At 43.2% G+C, this 16325-nt stretch overlaps 2 protein-coding genes across 4 annotated transcripts; both read left to right on the top strand.

The window, feature by feature from the left end:
- Positions 1 to 9729: 9729 nt before the first annotated feature.
- Positions 9730 to 12980, top strand: LOC137602343 (heterogeneous nuclear ribonucleoprotein A0-like). Of its 3 annotated transcripts, none has more exons than XM_068324953.1 (3): positions 9730 to 10877; positions 11739 to 11888; positions 12181 to 12980. In XM_068324953.1, exon 1 carries the CDS (start codon positions 9823 to 9825, stop codon positions 10723 to 10725), a length of 903 nt encoding a protein of 300 aa, XP_068181054.1. In that variant the 5' UTR covers positions 9730 to 9822; the 3' UTR covers positions 10726 to 10877; positions 11739 to 11888; positions 12181 to 12980. The 3 variants fall into 3 exon arrangements, with proteins under 3 accessions (XP_068181054.1, XP_068181052.1, XP_068181053.1); XM_068324951.1 differs by having other exon boundaries at positions 11739 to 12285; positions 12893 to 12980; XM_068324952.1 differs by lacking the exon at positions 11739 to 11888.
- Positions 12981 to 13109: 129 nt separating this feature from the next.
- LOC137602342 (heterogeneous nuclear ribonucleoprotein A0-like) lies at positions 13110 to 15632 on the top strand. The gene has a single exon (XM_068324950.1). The coding sequence runs from the start codon at positions 14143 to 14145 to the stop codon at positions 15058 to 15060; it is 918 nt and encodes a 305-aa protein (XP_068181051.1). The 5' UTR covers positions 13110 to 14142; the 3' UTR covers positions 15061 to 15632.
- The last annotated feature ends 693 nt before the right edge of the window (positions 15633 to 16325 follow it).

The following is a 16325-nucleotide window of genomic DNA, read 5'->3' as shown; positions in this document are numbered from 1 at the left end:
CGTGCTTGTTCATTTGTATGTGGCTCCGCTGTGCACTGGCATCATGCCCGGAGGCAACCGTTCCTCATGCCCCCATGTGGCTGGGATAGGCTCCAGCACCCTGCGACCCGCGAAGCGGGAGACGCGGGAATGGAAGATGAAGATGACGAGTATTTGTGTACTCTTACTTTTGATTGCCATTAAATAAGAATACCTGAATACTTGTACTCTGAGTATTTCAATGACAGGAGGTCAGAATACTTCATATACAGTACCAAATTATTCATTAAATAATTAAATAAATAGATAAATAATGCTACTGCATAAATAAATAATCGTTAAGAATTATTAATACCTATTTAACTACAAGAAGTACAGTATACTTTTGTCTTTTCGAACGCAGTGTTTAATTTATATACTGTACATATACATATTTATATGTATACAGTATGTAATATATATATACTGTATATATACACAAAAAAAATGTCCCTCTCACCTTTGTGGGGTGGTATCTGTGTGTCATTCTCAAGCTCGGGTCTTCTACCAGAGGCCTGGGAGTCTGAGGGTTCTGCACAGTATCTTAGCTGTTCCTAGGACTGCACTCTTCTGGACTGAGGCTTCAGATGTTGTTCCAGGAATCTGCTGGAGCCACTCTTCCGGTTTGGGGGTCACTGCCCCAAGTGCTCCTACTACCAAGGGGACCACATTAACCTTGACCTTCCATATCTGTTCCAGCCTGTTCCAACCCTTGATACTTCTCAATCTTTTCGTGTTCCTTCCTCCTGATGTTGGCGTCAGCTGGAATCGCCACATCTATCACCACTGCTCTCCTCTGCTCTTTGTCCATCACCACTGTGTCCGGTTTGTTAGCCAGTAGCTGTTTGTTGGTCTGGAAGCTGAAGTCCCACAGGATCTTAGCCTTGCTGTTCTCAACCACCTTCGGTGGTATGTCCCATTGGGATTTGGGTACTTCTAGCATCTTACACCCTGCTATATATATTCACATATATACAGTATATACAGTATATATATATATACAGTATTTATATATGTGTGTGTGTGTGTGTGTGTGTGTGTGTGTGTGTGTGTGTGTGTGTGTGTGTGTGTGTGTGTGTGTGTGTGTGTGTTTGAATGCCTTAGACAGCAGAAACCTGAGGAGGAAGAGGAGGAGGAGTAGACAACATGGGGGGACAAGCCCCTACATGGCATGTACCACTGTCAGGTAGAGGAAGTGGCTGATATCAAAACGGCCTACCAATGGCTGAATAAAGCTGGACTGACAGACAGCACAGAGGCACTGATCATGGCAGCACAAGAACAGGCCCTAAGTACAAGAGCAATAGAGGCCAATATCTACCACAGTAGATATTGGTATGTAAAGAAGCCCCAGAGTCAGTCCAGCATGTGGTAGCAGGGTGTAAGATGCTCGCCAGCTCAGCATACATGGAAAGGCACAACCAAGTAGCTGTAATAGTGTACAGGAACATCTGTACCCAGAATGGACTAGAAGTACCCAAATCCCAATGGGACATACTGTATATATACTGTATATATATACTGTATATATTCATTCATTTTCATGTACCATCGCTGTATCCACTGTAGCGGGTCACGGGGAGCTGGAGCCTATCCCAGCTGGCGTAGGGCGTGAGGCAGGGGACACTCCAGGCATGACGCCAGTGCACCGTGGAGCCACATACAAAGACATACAAACACGCACACTCACACTCACTCCTACAGGCAATTTTGGGACCGGCCAATCAACCTGAAGCGCATGCTTTTTGAGGTGGGAGGAAGCCGGACAACCCGGAGAGAACCCACGCAGACACACACATATGTGTGTGTGTGTGTGTGTGTGTGTGTGTGTGTGTGTGTGTGTGTGTGTGTGTGTGTGTGTGTGTGTGTATGTGTATATATATATATATATATATATATATATATATATATATATATATATATATATATATATATATATATATATATATATATATATATATATATATATATATATATATATATATATATATATCCAGCTGTTATCAGCTGGATAGTACAGTGGTTAAGTCAACTGACTTGAATGCAGGAGGTTGTGGGTTCGAATCCTGGTCGGGACAAACACTATCCAGTTAACGTGAAATGCGGAAAGGGGCGTGGTCTGGAATGCAGGAGGGCGTGGGCGTGGCTTCGAACCCCAGACATGGCGGGCACTATCCAGTGAGGGTCCTTAGGCAAGACCCTTAATGCTATACGAGCCTACCTCAAACATGAGTGAACACAATAATGACAGAGTCATACCGGCTCGGACGTCGCCCGGGTTAACAAGGTCCGCGTCAGATGCTAGGGAACCAGGGCAATCTGATGAGAAATGGGCTACTGGAACAAGACACACATGGACAAGGGCGGAGAGTACGGAGTTGTTGGAATGCTACTACACAGGTAATCCCAGAGAGAGGGGATATATGGGGCGGATGTGGGACCAATGGATGCTTCGAAACCCACAATCAATGCTAACAAAGAAACAGCTGTTAGCCCAGTGTTCCAACATCCGTAACCGAAAACTGCTGTCACAACTAGAGATCGATGAAATACAACAACAATGCTACGGCAAGGGGGGGCCAGGACGCCAGGTCAGCGGGGGGATATCACCCCCCCCACAATCCGTGATTGGGTACCAAGCCCCAAGAGACATAGACAGCCTCAATACAAGAGCTGCTGACCTGCGAAGGAAGATCGTGACCCAAATGGAAACCTGGAGCCTCCGTCAAATACCGAAGCTAAGTTGTCAAGTACCTTCAGAAGATCTGCTAGAAGATGTGAATGCTGCAATAAGAACCCTCCCCACAGGGAACATAACTGAGACCAACAAGCTGATCCACAGTACAGCAACAGTAATCCTCGAGATGCTGGGATACAAGATCAACACAGGGCATAACAAACAATACCCTCCATGGAAGAGACGGTTAGAGGCCAAGATAAAGGCAACACGGAGAGAAGTCAGCCAGCTAGCCGAGCTACAGAAGGGGAACATGGTGAATAAAGGGGCACCCAGGAAATACAGCAAGCTCTCCATACCTGAAGCACTCGAAACTGCCAAACAGAGACTAACAGCTCTGGCTACCCGACTGAAGCGATACACCAAGGAGATTGAGGCCAGGAGAATAAACAAGACCTTCTCCACTCAACCAGCAAAGGTGTACTCTCAGTGGCAGGGAAATAGCATTCGGCCAGACCCACCAAGAGCTGAGGTGGAGAAATACTGGAAGGGCATATGGGAAAGAGTAGCATCACACAACACCGATGCCCAGTGGCTAGTGGACCTAAGGACTGACCACAGCTGCCTCCCAGAACAAGAACCAGTAACCATCTCAATGGCAGACATCCAAGAAAGAGTGTCAAAGATGAAGAGTTGGTCAGCACCGGGCCCCGATATGATCCATACATACTGGCTAAAGAAGCTGACAGCACTCCACGAGCGTCTAGCAGCACAGATGAACCAGCTGCTAAGGGATGGGACGCACCCAGAATGGTTGACTGAAGGCAGGACAGTCCTGATCATGAAAGACCCACAGAAGGAATCTACCCCATCCAACTACCGGCCAATAACCTGTCTCAGTACAACATGGAAGCTCCTGTCAGGCATCATGGCGGCTAAGATGAGTAGGCACATGGATCAATACATGAGTGGGACACAGAAAGGAATTGGTAGTAACACCAGGGGAGCCAAGCACCAGCTACTGGTGGACAGAGCAGTACACAGAGACTGTAAGAATAGGCAGACCAACTTGTGCACCGCCTGGATTGACTACCAGAAAGCCTACGACTCAATGCCACACACGTGGATACTGGAATGTCTGGAACTGTATAAGATCAACAGGACACTAAGAGCCTTCATCAAGAACTCAATGGGGAAGTGGAAGACAACCCTGGAGACTAACTCCAAGCCAATTGCCCAAGTTAACATCAAGTGCGGCATATACCAAGGGGATGCACTATCACCACTGCTGTTCTGCATAGGCCTGAACCCCCTCAGTCACATCATCACAAAGAGTGGCTACGGATACCAATTCCGAAGCGGGACAACAATCAGCCATCTCCTCTACATGGATGACATCAAGCTGTATGCCAGGAATGAGCGAGAAATTGACTCACTGATCCACACCACCAGGATCTACAGCGACGACATAGGGATGTCATTCGGATTAGACAAATGTGGCCGGATGGTATCAAGGAGAGGCAAGATGATCAGAACTGAAGGGGTCAACCTACCAGGGGGCAGGATAGAAGACATCAAGGACAGCTACAAATACCTTGGAATCCCACAGGCTAATGGCAACCATGAGGAGGCCGCAAGGAAGTCATCCACAGCCAAATACCTCCAGAGAGTAAGGCAAGTCCTGAGAAGTCAGCTGAACGGCAAGAACAAGGTCCGAGCCATCAACATGTATGCACTGCCGGTCATCAGATACCCCGCTGGGATCATAAGCTGGCCAAAGGAGGAGATAGAAGCCACAGATATCAAGACTAGAAAGCTCCTCACCATGCATGGAGGGTTTCACCCCAAGTCCAGCATCCTGAGGCTGTACACTAAGCGGAAAGAGGGAGGCCGAGGACTAGTGAGCATCAGGGCCACTGTCCAGGATGAGACATCAAAAATCCAAGAGTACATCAGGAAGATGGCCCCAACAGATGAACTGCTCAGTGAATGCCTTAGACAGCAGAAACCTGAGGAGGAAGAGGAGGAGGAGGAGACAACATGGAGGGACAAGCCCCTACACGGCATGTACCACCGTCAGATAGAGGAAGTGGCTGATATCAAGAAGACCTACCAATGGCTGAATAAAGCTGGACTGACAGACAGCACAGAGGCACTGATCATGGCAGCACAAGAACAGGCCCTAAGTACAAGGGCAATAGAGGCCAATATCTACCACAGTAGATCTGACCCAAGGTGCAGGCTATGTAAAGAAGCCCCAGAGTCAGTCCAGCATGTGGTAGCAGGGTGTAAGATGCTCGCCAGCTCAGCATACATGGAAAGGCACAACCAAGTAGCTGTGATAGTGTACAGGAACATCTGTACCCGGTATGGACTAGAAGTACCCAAATCCCAATGGGACATACCACCGAAGGTGGTTGAGAACGGCAAGGCTAAGATCCTGTGGGACTTCAGCTTCCAGACCGACAAACAGCTACTGGCTAACAAACCGGACATAGTGGTGATGGACAAAGAGCAGAAGAGAGCAGTGGTGATAGATGTGGCGATTCCAGCTGACGCCAACATCAGGAAGAAGGAACACGAAAAGATTGAGAAATATCAAGGGTTGAAAGAACAGCTGGAACAGATGTGGAAGGTTAAGGTTAATGTGGTCCCCGTGGTAGTAGGAGCACTTGGGGCAGTGACCCCCAAACTGGAAGAGTGGCTCCAGCAGATTCCTGGAACAACATCTGAAGCCTCAGTCCAGAAGAGCGCAGTCCTAGGAACAGCTAAAATACTGCGCAGAACCCTCAGACTCCCAGGCCTCTGGTAGAGGACCCGAGCTTGAGGATGACATACAGATACCACCCCACAAGGGTGAGAGGGACTTTTTTATATATATATATATATATATATATATATATATATATATATATATATATATGGAGAAGAAAAAAAAAAATATATATGGAAAAAATATATATATACACACACACACACACACACATATGATATTATGCAAGAAACAAAAAGTGTGAAATGATTCCAAACATGTTTTGTATTTTAGTATCCTCCCTTTACTTTGGTTACTGTTTTATACACTGTTGGCATCCTGTCGCTGAGCCTCATTAGGGTTATAGCAGCAGGTTGTCTGTGGGGGGCGCTGCTGCACGTTTAAACTTCATTACGGGGTCACGGCAATTGGAGTGGGTGTGGCGCTGAACTTCGTGCGAACAGCCAATGCTTAATGACTTTTCCTTTATAATATTCTCTGAGTTGAATCCTTTTAGTTATGTATTTAAGATAATCGTGATTTTAAGCTGTGGCCCAGTTTTTCAAACCGAAGGCGCAGTTTTTTTTAAACCAAAGGTGAAAGTAAAACGTCTATATTTACGTACATATCGAGAAGACTTTCAACGTTATGTCTCAATATTATGACTAAATGTGAAAATATATGTTTAATTATCTCGCTGAGACGTTTTGAAATGAGATATTTTTGTATTTTGCGTTCAAACTGATGAATTCCAGAAAAGTATTTCCTCCGAGAAGACTTAGACATTTTAAACATCCTAAGAGGATAGAATTCAAAAGATTTGTTCATAAGATTTACTTAATGATTAACACTGAACGTTTTGGAAGACGTATTTCTAACATTTATATGGTTATGAATACTGTAGTTTATACAGTTATGAATAGTTTTAAATTCTCATGGGTCTGGATCGAGATTAATCCGATACAAAGCATATTTATGTCTAATTTACATCTAATTTACATCAATGTTTTAATTTGACTGAAATAAAGAGTCTTCTGTTTTTGGAGGAAACTCATTAAACTGATTCCTGTAATAGAAGAGTTTCCAGCCTTTTCACTAAAACAGCTGAAAGATTTGGATATTTGTTGTCAACATCAGTTATGTTTTTCAGTCATGAAGGGACAATAGACCAGAGAAGTGAAACCATGGAGGAGAATAACTTGGTGCTGATTTTGTTTGTTGTTGTTTGCTCACTCATTTTGTGACAGATTTATCAATCCTGCCCATATATCAAATTCCCAGTTGTGAAAGCTGGATAAAAACAGGCGTGATGCACGTTATCTTCCCTGATCAAAGAGGATACCACGGTTCTACAGGAGGTGAAGGACTACAGTACTTGGACTGAAGGTCAATAGATAAGTGTTCTTCTTCATGAACCACAAAGACCAGTTTCATCAACTCATTCCAAAATGTGGTACGTGGCAGAATTTGGTGAATAGAAGAAACATATTTTTGTACTCTTCAAAGGTCTCTCGTGTTATTTAATTACTTTCATACAGTGTCCAGCTCTGAGTGAGGACATTGCCTTTAACTAAAGAGGTATAAAGAGCCTTAGATTGTGTTAAAGGACACATCGAGGTGGGGAGGTGGCGAGGTCAGCACGGGGTTGAATATGGATTTAATTTAATTTAATTTAAATTTAATTTTATACTGTTGTATATATATATACATATATATATATAAAATTTATTTTTTTATTTTTTATACTGTTTTATATTTTAATTCAATTTTATACTGTTTAGATTTTATTTTATACTGTTTATATTTTAATACTGTAATATTTTTAAATTTTATACTGTTTATATTTTAATACTGTAATATTTTTAAATTTTATACTGTTTATATTTTAGTTATAGTTTAGTATATAAGTCCTGTTAGTGCTGCATGTGTCTGTCTGTTAGTGTAGTGTATGTCTTGTGGTATGTCCTGTGATGTCAGTGTTTCCTTTTCTCCTGGTGTTTATCCAGTATTATTTGTTATGTAATGCCTGAGCAGTGGATATATGCAATTTCCTCCGGGATTAATAAAGTATCTATCTATCTATCTATCTATCTATCTATCTATCTATCTATCTATCTATCTATCTATCTATCTATCTATCTATCTATCTATCTATCTATCTATCTATCTATCTATCTATCTATCTATCTATCTATCTATCTATCTATCTATCTATCTATCTATCTATCTATCTATCTATCTCATTATGTCAAAGACATAAACCTTTTCTATACTTCCCAGGTAAAATGGAGACATCAGCTTAGATTGTTTGACAGTATGATAAAGATAATTCCGGTGTTGATCCACCCTCAGATTTGTGGTCTGACGGGACTTCATCTTATGTTCTGTTTTGTAGAGCCTATGATCCACTCTGCTGTAGACCAGCATTTAATTTAAACATGGATGCAAATGCAGTGTCACTGTTTGTAAATGTACAACGTGCTTCATGACATAATGACAATTACATAATTCAGTTTAAAGCCACTGCAGGGCTTAGATTACATAAAACCGATTCAACACGTACAGTAAATGTTTTTATTTATTTACAAAAGGTGCATGAGACAAGTCCAAAACCTTGAAAATATTGAACAATTATATGAATTGATTGAGGGCGGCACGGTGGCGCAGTGGTTAGTGCTGCTGCCTCACAACACGGCGGACCCGGGTTCGAGTCCCGCTCTGTGCGGAGTTCGCATGCTCTCCCCGTGTCTGCGTGGGTTCTCTCCGGGTTGTCCGGCTTCCTCCCACCCCCAAAAGCATGCGCTTCAAGTTCATTGGCCAGTCCCAAATTGACCATAGGAGTGACTGTGTGTGTGAATGTATGTTTGTTTGTCTGTGGCTCCGCAGTACACTGGCGTCGTGCCCGGAGTGTCCCCCGCCTCACGCCCTGAGACTGCCAGGATAGGCACTGGCTACCCCGCGACCTGCGTTAGCGGATTAAGCGGGTTGGAAAATGAATGAATGAATGAATTGATTGGTTGATCAGCTGAAAGTGTGATCATTCCTGTTTCAGGGCAAAATGTAGACACATCTGGAACACTGACTTTAGTAACAATTGCATGAATGTCCTCCAATTTGTCACGCAGCAACTGCCAACACAATCCATATGCACATTTACATTAGAACATTATCATTTCTTCCTTGTGTCAACTGGAAAACCAAAAGTTGAGGTTTGAAATGTATCTGTGAAGACGACCCTGCTTGTGTCGTAGACTGGATTGTTTCCTAACTACAGTATGTCTCATAAAATTTTAAGTCACCTTTGATTTCACCGTTTCTTTATTTGCAACATGTTTTTCTTTTTCTTTTCTTTGGGCTCAAAAAATCAGCAGACACTGCGATGGGCCTGATGGGGTCACTTTTTATTTGCAATTGAATTATATACTCATAGCCAACTTTGTCGAATGTACCATGTATGTACGACATACAGCAAGTAAAATTTTGCCCTGACCATTGCCTCCCTTGTCTTTCTATCTTATTTGGTTCCCAAGTGTACATTTTCATCCCCTTTGCCGCCCGACTAATGTGCTTTTTGTTTCATTGTTCTTTCCCCAACGGTTTCGAAGATATTTGGTGGACTAACTAACGGATGGACGAACACATGAACACTGACAACCACAATACATCATCGCTTTGAAGCGGGATGTAATTATGAGTTCAAGTCAGTGATGTCAAATCAAGGAAACCAGGAAAACACTGGATTTTAGATAGTAACTAATGTTTGTATGTTTGGGTGGATCTTTCCTTCGTCCAAAAATGTGAAATATTGAACATGAATAAGTAAAGGAAATTGTATTGTCAATAAAATATTAATTTAGTTTTTGTTGATATTCAAATCATCGATAAACTCATAAACTGGAACTAAATTTCAGAAAGTTACCAGAAGCTCACACAATATTTAATTTGACATGAAGGTGAGGTTTTGAGGAAATTTGTGACACACAATACAGAAGTTTCTTTAATTTGCATATGTAAATATGTACGGAACGTGGATATGATGTGGCACAAGAAAATAATCCGGTCAAACGGTGACCCATGCTCTGTCTTTATTTAAAAATCGTACATTTTAACGGATGCTCCGACGCACTTAAGGTGTATTTTGGTTTAATTCGGATCGCGTTCTTTTAAGTAGACTAACGATCGTCCTTTGTGGAACAAAGAACTTTCAACTTCGAAGCGGAAGAGGCTTTGTAGTGACACTGACGTCATAGGCATGTGGTATAAAGCACACAGCGTTATTCCTCCGCCACCATTTTGAGAGGATTTGTCAGAGCGGTCACAGTTTGACCCACAGCGATTTAAAATTTAAAAAAAAGAAAAAAGAATAAAGAAAAAGATGAGCGATCAGCTTTGCAAACTTTTCGTCGGTGGACTGAATGTGGACACCGACGACGATGGCCTGCGAAAGCATTTCGAGCAATACGGAACGCTCACCGACTGCGTGGTCGTCGTGAACAAGCAGCTGCACCGGTCTCGCTGCTTCGGGTTCGTTACCTACTCGACACCCGAGGAGGCCGACGCAGCCATGGCGGCTAGGCCTCACACCGTCGACGGCAACTCGGTCGAGGTGAAGCGGGCCGTAGCAAGAGAAGACGCCAACAGACCGGAAGCCCTTGCTAAAGTGAAAAAGATTTTCGTTGGTGGCCTGAAAGACGACATTGACGAAGAACAACTGAACGAATACTTCCTACAGTATGGGGAGATTGAGAAGGCCGAAGTCATCTCGGAGAAGGACACCGGGAAGAAACGCGGATTCGGCTTTGTTTACTTCAACGACCACGACGCGGCCGACAAGGCCGTTGTGGTGAAGTTCCACACCATCAACGGACACAAAGTTGAGGTGAAGAAAGCCCTGACCAGACAGGAGATGCAGGCGAACAGCAGAGGCGGAATGGGGATGAGGTTTAGGCCTGGTCGGGGCGTTGGAAGGGGGAATCAAAATGGCTACCCCAGCCGGGACTACGGTGGAAACTACAACTACGGAAATAGCGGAGGCTACAACTGTGGCGGCTACGGAGGCTACGGCGGGCATTACGGGGGTGGTTATGGAGACCAGGGAGGTGGCTACGGAGGTGGAAACGGCTACAGTGATTTTGGCGGTGGCTACGGCCAGCAGAATTCTGGCTATGGTCCCATGAAAGGGCTGCCGTTCCAGAGGAGCTCTGCGCCCTACAGCAGAGGCAGTGGCGGCGGCGGAGGCGGCGGCTACCAGAGGGGGGGCTACAATACCAACTACTAACCGGGAACTGAACCACCCACCACCCCTGTGTTACATCACCTCCAGACGGAATTTAACCGCTCAACTCAAAATCTGTAAGCGGCGTTTGCCGTGACACCCAACACCGGCAGAGATCCCCCTAAACAAAACGAAGACCTCCGAAACCCAAACAGGTAGGAAGGTCACCTCCCAGAAAACCTGATAGCTGAATTACCAACAGCGGCTGTAGCCGTCACCCTAGGACAAATAAATATGCCACACACCAGTGATCCTTTTTATGTATCCACGCCGACGGCGTGTAGTTGTCGTTAAGATTATTTTTATTTGCGTTCACTCAGTTTAAAAGTTCGATGTAGGAGTGTTTTGGTGACCAGTTTTGACTATCCTAATATTTGCATTTTTAGCAACTGCATTTTTTTTTCCAAGTCTAGTGTAATTTCTATGTATGAGGATGAGAAAGCATGTTTTTGTGGTTTTGGATTTCATAGCTCTCTGATCTGTATAAATCATTTATTCAGTAGAGGCGGATATTGTAGGATCTAGTTTCCTTTCCTTCCTTCCCAACATTGTATTCAGACTCTCCTTGCGCATAGTTAATAGATAATAAATATTGTTCACTTTTCTTTTATTACCTGTAGCAGCATCTAATGTATATTGTATACTTTATGTCTGGAGATCAAAACACACTGTTCAAACACCTTGGTATGCTTATGTATGTTCATTTTAAATAAAGCGTTATACCACGTAGCTTAGTTATTTTACTTATTTAACCAGGCTTCCTCAAGTTCATTCACAGGTTTAAGTGTCGTCACGTGTAGTTACGTGGAATCTTTCCCACTGTTTATTCCTTACATTCAGGTGGGTGAAATGGTCGCAAGATGGTTGAAGTTAACCCACAGCCAATGCATGTAGGCATGTAGGGTTTGACGTTGTATTACAATTATGTCGTTTTTAGATATTGTTAATGACTTTTTTCCTTATTTGAATACCTTTTGAGGGCTCTGATATTCATCTTTGATTATTCCTATATTTAGGTGTTCTTACTTGTATTCCAGTAGGCTATCCCAGCCAAAATAGCCGTAGCAGTTTGTTTTAGGCTACATCAGGACCCTGTTGATTACCTGGGGTCGATTGTGATAGGAGTCTGAAATATCTCTTTAGGATATCCACATCCAGCAAACTAGGTATGTAAATCACCCTGTCTTCACTCTGTGTTGGTTAACCATATATGGAATAGCTGATGGTTCACACGTGTGCCATTATTTAAGTTTAAACAAGTGGAACTTAAATCAAAGCTCACTGCGACTAGCTAATCTTAAAATTATAAAGGGGGCTTTTATGAACTTAAAGTTGGTGGAAGGGGCCAACATTTTGATCCACCATTTTAAAATGTAATAACATAACATGTACATTGGTGTTTCATCCAGAAAATCTTGCTCTGCTCAAATACTCATTGTGTTTTTCTTCCATCTGCAGGTTGCTACGGTAACCTGTGTAACGTCACCGTGAGCGTGATGGGGTTGTGTGTGAATCCACGCCACAAGGGGGACCAGAGAGTGGTTGTGCTGTTCTCCCCCTCAGGTGAAGTCAGTTTTCACGAAGGATTTCCGGTGTTTTCAAATGTGTGTTCTATTCTGATTTGCTCAAATGTATGGTAGGTTTTACACTTTGTGGACTTCTTACAACACCGTACGCTGGAGTTTATCATGATTAGCAAAACAAATCTTGTGTCTGATTTTTGCTTATGACCATTCTAATATAGAAATATCAACTTTTTATGTTCTTTGCAGGTAAGGAGAAGCACATTCAGTGTGATTTTACTAATATTTGTCATCTTCGATGGTGACCTAGGATTCTAGACAGTGGGATTTTACATAGAATGAAGTTCTTATTTATATTTTTCCTACATTTTGTGATTGGATTTTTACAGACGGGAGACATTTATGGAAGGATGTATCATATGTCTGGACTGCCTATCAAAAATGTTAATTTTCGTATTTAAAATATTTATTAGACATGTAATCTATTAAACGAAAAAACAAATGTTCTTACTCTTGAATGATAGAAGTATCATTTCAAAGAAGAAATAGTTGATTATATTGCAAGAGGACACTTGCCATATATATTCTGCCCCCTAAAAATTTAAGGTTCTATATTGAGTGTAAATTTTAATTCTGTTCTTTTATAGGATAATGATGCAGGACGATTTGACCACAGGAAAAGGAAAGCTGTTCGCCATGCTTTATCTACAATAAATCTATTTTTTTATACACCAAGAGACTTGTTACGTTACTTATTGTTCACCCACTGAAGTTGTTCATGTGTCCATGATGGATATTTGCAGATGTGATGACTCAAAACTTGACTATCATCATGCATTGTTCACATCACTAATGTCAAAGTACGAGAGTGCTTCTCAAGTAGCATTTGATTTATGAATAAATAAATGTGAGATACTGTTGGCACAGCACACAACGTGGTTCTGGTGGAAAATGTGATATGTGCCTATGTTAAACCACATTGATGAATCATAATTGCATTCCGCTTCAAAGCAGTGATGTACTGTAATTGTTTAAATGGTTAACAGGTCTGTGTACTGTACCGACTTTAAGGTGGAGGAAATGTAAGATATTGGGTTATAGTCTTTTAAACTGGAGTTTACCCATAAGGATAAGCCTGTCTGGATTTCATCAGCCGTAAGAGTATGAAAAAGCATAAGTTTTAAATGAATTATGCAAAAGTAACAACTGTTCAAGTCACCTGAACAATTACCGTAATTTGTCATTGTAACATTTTGGCGCTACTTTATTTCCCTACTGGCTCATATCCAGTATTATTTTTATTGTATTGTATTTATGATTGTGAACTTTCTTGTCTACAACCCAGCCAACAGAGAACTCGATATTCGATTTAGATATACTTCCGGTTTTTAAAAAAAAAAAAGTTTTTACTGCTAATATTACCTGTAGTCCCGGTAACATTTTCGTTAATGATTTTCTTGACGAATGCAATAAAATGTCGTTTCCTGGGGTAATCCACGTGAACCTAACGCAGTTAAACTTCGATTGTAGTCGTTTAAGTGCAATCAGTGTTGTTTACTTGAATTCGGCCGATGCAATAAATAATATGTACGATTAAAAGCCAATAAATTCATCGGGGTTTACCCTTTCTATAAATCTGCTATTGCACTAAAACGAAACAATGCTTGACGTCCACGCGTTTTCCCGTGTCGTGCGAAACTTGCGGATTCTAACGGTACTTAAAGGCAACATCAACGTAATCAACTGGCCGACCAATGGGTGGGAGCGGTTTATTTAAATTGACCAATCACGAATAAAAACGTCTTACGAAGGCAAGAGAGTCGAAAGGCCCGCCCTGACGTTGTTCATTGAAGAAGAAAGACGGTCTTACCACATCGTGCTCAGAAGAAATCTGATCATGTCGACTACACTGACTAAGCTTTTTGTCGGAGGACTCAACGTGGAGACCACGGACGATGGCCTTCGAAAGTATTTCGAGCAGTACGGCACGCTCAACGACTGTGTTGTGGTCATGAACCAGCCTCTCGGACGATCCCGTTGTTTCGGGTTTATCACCTACTCTGCACCGGAGGAGGCCGACGCAGCAATGGCGGCTAACCCACATTTCGTCGAAGGCCAAGAAGTGGAGCTGAAAAGGGCTATATCACGGGAGGAGGCCAACAACCCGGACATCACCGCGAACGTCAAGAAAATTTTCGTTGGCGGCGTGAAAGACCACATTGAGCCGGAAAACCTGACAGAGTATTTCTCTCAGTTCGGCGTGGTGGAGAAGGCCGAGATCATCTCGGACAAGCAGACGGGCAAGAAGAGAGGCTTCGGCTTTGTCTTCTTCGAGGAAACGGACTCCGCCACCAAAGCTGTGCTGACCAGATACCACGTCATTAGCGGCAACAAGGTGGAGGTCAAGAAGGCTATGACCAAGCAGGAAATGTCCACCGGTGGCCGGGGAGGCAGAGGTCGAGGGAGAGGGATGCAAAACTATGGCGGCGGAAGAGGAGGAGGTTACAGCTACGGAGGCGGCTACGGCGGCAATTACGGTGGCGGCGGCTACGGCTATGGCGGATACAATGGCGGTGGGGACGGGGGATACGGGTATGGGGGATACAACGAATACGACAACCAAATGGGGGGCGGCTACAGTAATGGAGACTTTGGGGACGGTTACGGACAGCAGTCATCTAATTTTGGTGCAATGAAGGGAGGCAGCTACTCGTACAGGAGCGCGACTCCGTACAACAGAGGCGGCCCGGCCGGAGGCGGCGGCGGCGGCGGCGGCGGCGGCTACAACCGGGGAGGCGGATATGGTGGCTACTAGGAAGCAGCTCCTTGAGTTTCGAGATGTTATGGGGACTATTCTGATTACAACGAACTTGACTTTCTACACACATACTACAAACCCATCTGGGATGAGGGATCAGTGGCAGTGCCTACATCACCCACCAAGAATGAGTGTCTGTCCTCTGGACCCTTGCCCTACCCCAGTCCCACCTGTTCTTATTCCACACGATAATGTACTATTAAGAATGATGTATTATTGTACTTTTTGTTACGTTGGAAACAAAATGTCAGCCACAGCTTCTCAACTCAGAATTGAGCTTGTCTTGCAAACCAGCCTGATGTGTCTGTTATTTTGGCATCACGAACTCAGGGTTCTAAGTCAAGTTGGCGGCAGTTTCTGGCAGCATGGGACTGTCGAGTGATCTTAAACCCTCGTGGCATTTTTTTGGAGACCTGTCACGGATTTTTCATCTGTAAATTCAGTTTCTTTCATCGTTGCCGTCCCATCATAATTTTTTTTTTAAACGCAAACTGTGCTTAATAAGTGTCTTCAGTTCACCCCTTTGTTCACTCTGGTTTTATTAAAGTTTTTAATGTTTTGAAAATCCATCTAATCTCGTAGTCTTAATTGAGATGGTGTCGGCTACATTCTTTTTTTTTTTTTTTATTATCTTGGATCGAGTTCATAACACCACCACCAGGAGGGAGTATTGGCCTTAAATTCGTGCATTTTCTGTCTCAACAGCCATTTTGTACCGTGAGAGATTTAGTTAATGGGAGAGGCTGACGGTACGAGCAGGCTGTGCCATCATGGCACCAATTAATTTTAACAATACAGTTAACCGTGTAATATGTTAACAGTTCTTGCAACGTAAATTTATTTTTATTGTCTCCTGTAAGATTTGTACTGTAAACTGGTATCAATTCAACGGGTTGGAATGATAAATGCAAACACGTGCAGCCTTGTCAAAGGTGGTTTCAATTTCTTCAGTGTCCAAATGTGTCGTCAGCCCTGATGGATCGTCTTGTAGCGGACCGTGAACTGACTCCGCGCCCAGTGTCGGTACCCAGCAGCCAGTCCCGTCCTGTGAGAGGAGGCCGCCTTTAACGAGACCCGTTGTGTTTGGAGAACAGAAGGTGCGCTGCTCAAGAGCAGTTAGAAAAAAAAAGCAGGAGGTCTCACTCTGATACCTCTCGATTCATTGATGCCTGAAGCCAAAACTGGGTAAATAAGTTATGTCAGCAGACTGTTCCCAACGTTTTATGTTTAAAATTTTGTATTAAACTTGCAAGACAGTCGCT

The sequence above is a fragment of the Antennarius striatus genome, chromosome 10, assembly GCF_040054535.1.
Source record: "Antennarius striatus isolate MH-2024 chromosome 10, ASM4005453v1, whole genome shotgun sequence".
In the NCBI taxonomy this organism is placed as follows: Eukaryota; Metazoa; Chordata; class Actinopteri; order Lophiiformes; family Antennariidae; genus Antennarius; species Antennarius striatus.
Note: the sequence above shows the minus strand (reverse complement) of the source record. Positions and strands in the feature narration are given on the sequence as shown.

Coding starts and splice junctions, on each gene's coding strand:
- LOC137602342 (XM_068324950.1), top strand. CDS start 14,143: ATGTCGACTACACTGACTAAGCTTTTTGTCGGAGGACTCAACGTGGAG.
- LOC137602343 (XM_068324952.1), top strand. CDS start 9,823: ATGAGCGATCAGCTTTGCAAACTTTTCGTCGGTGGACTGAATGTGGAC.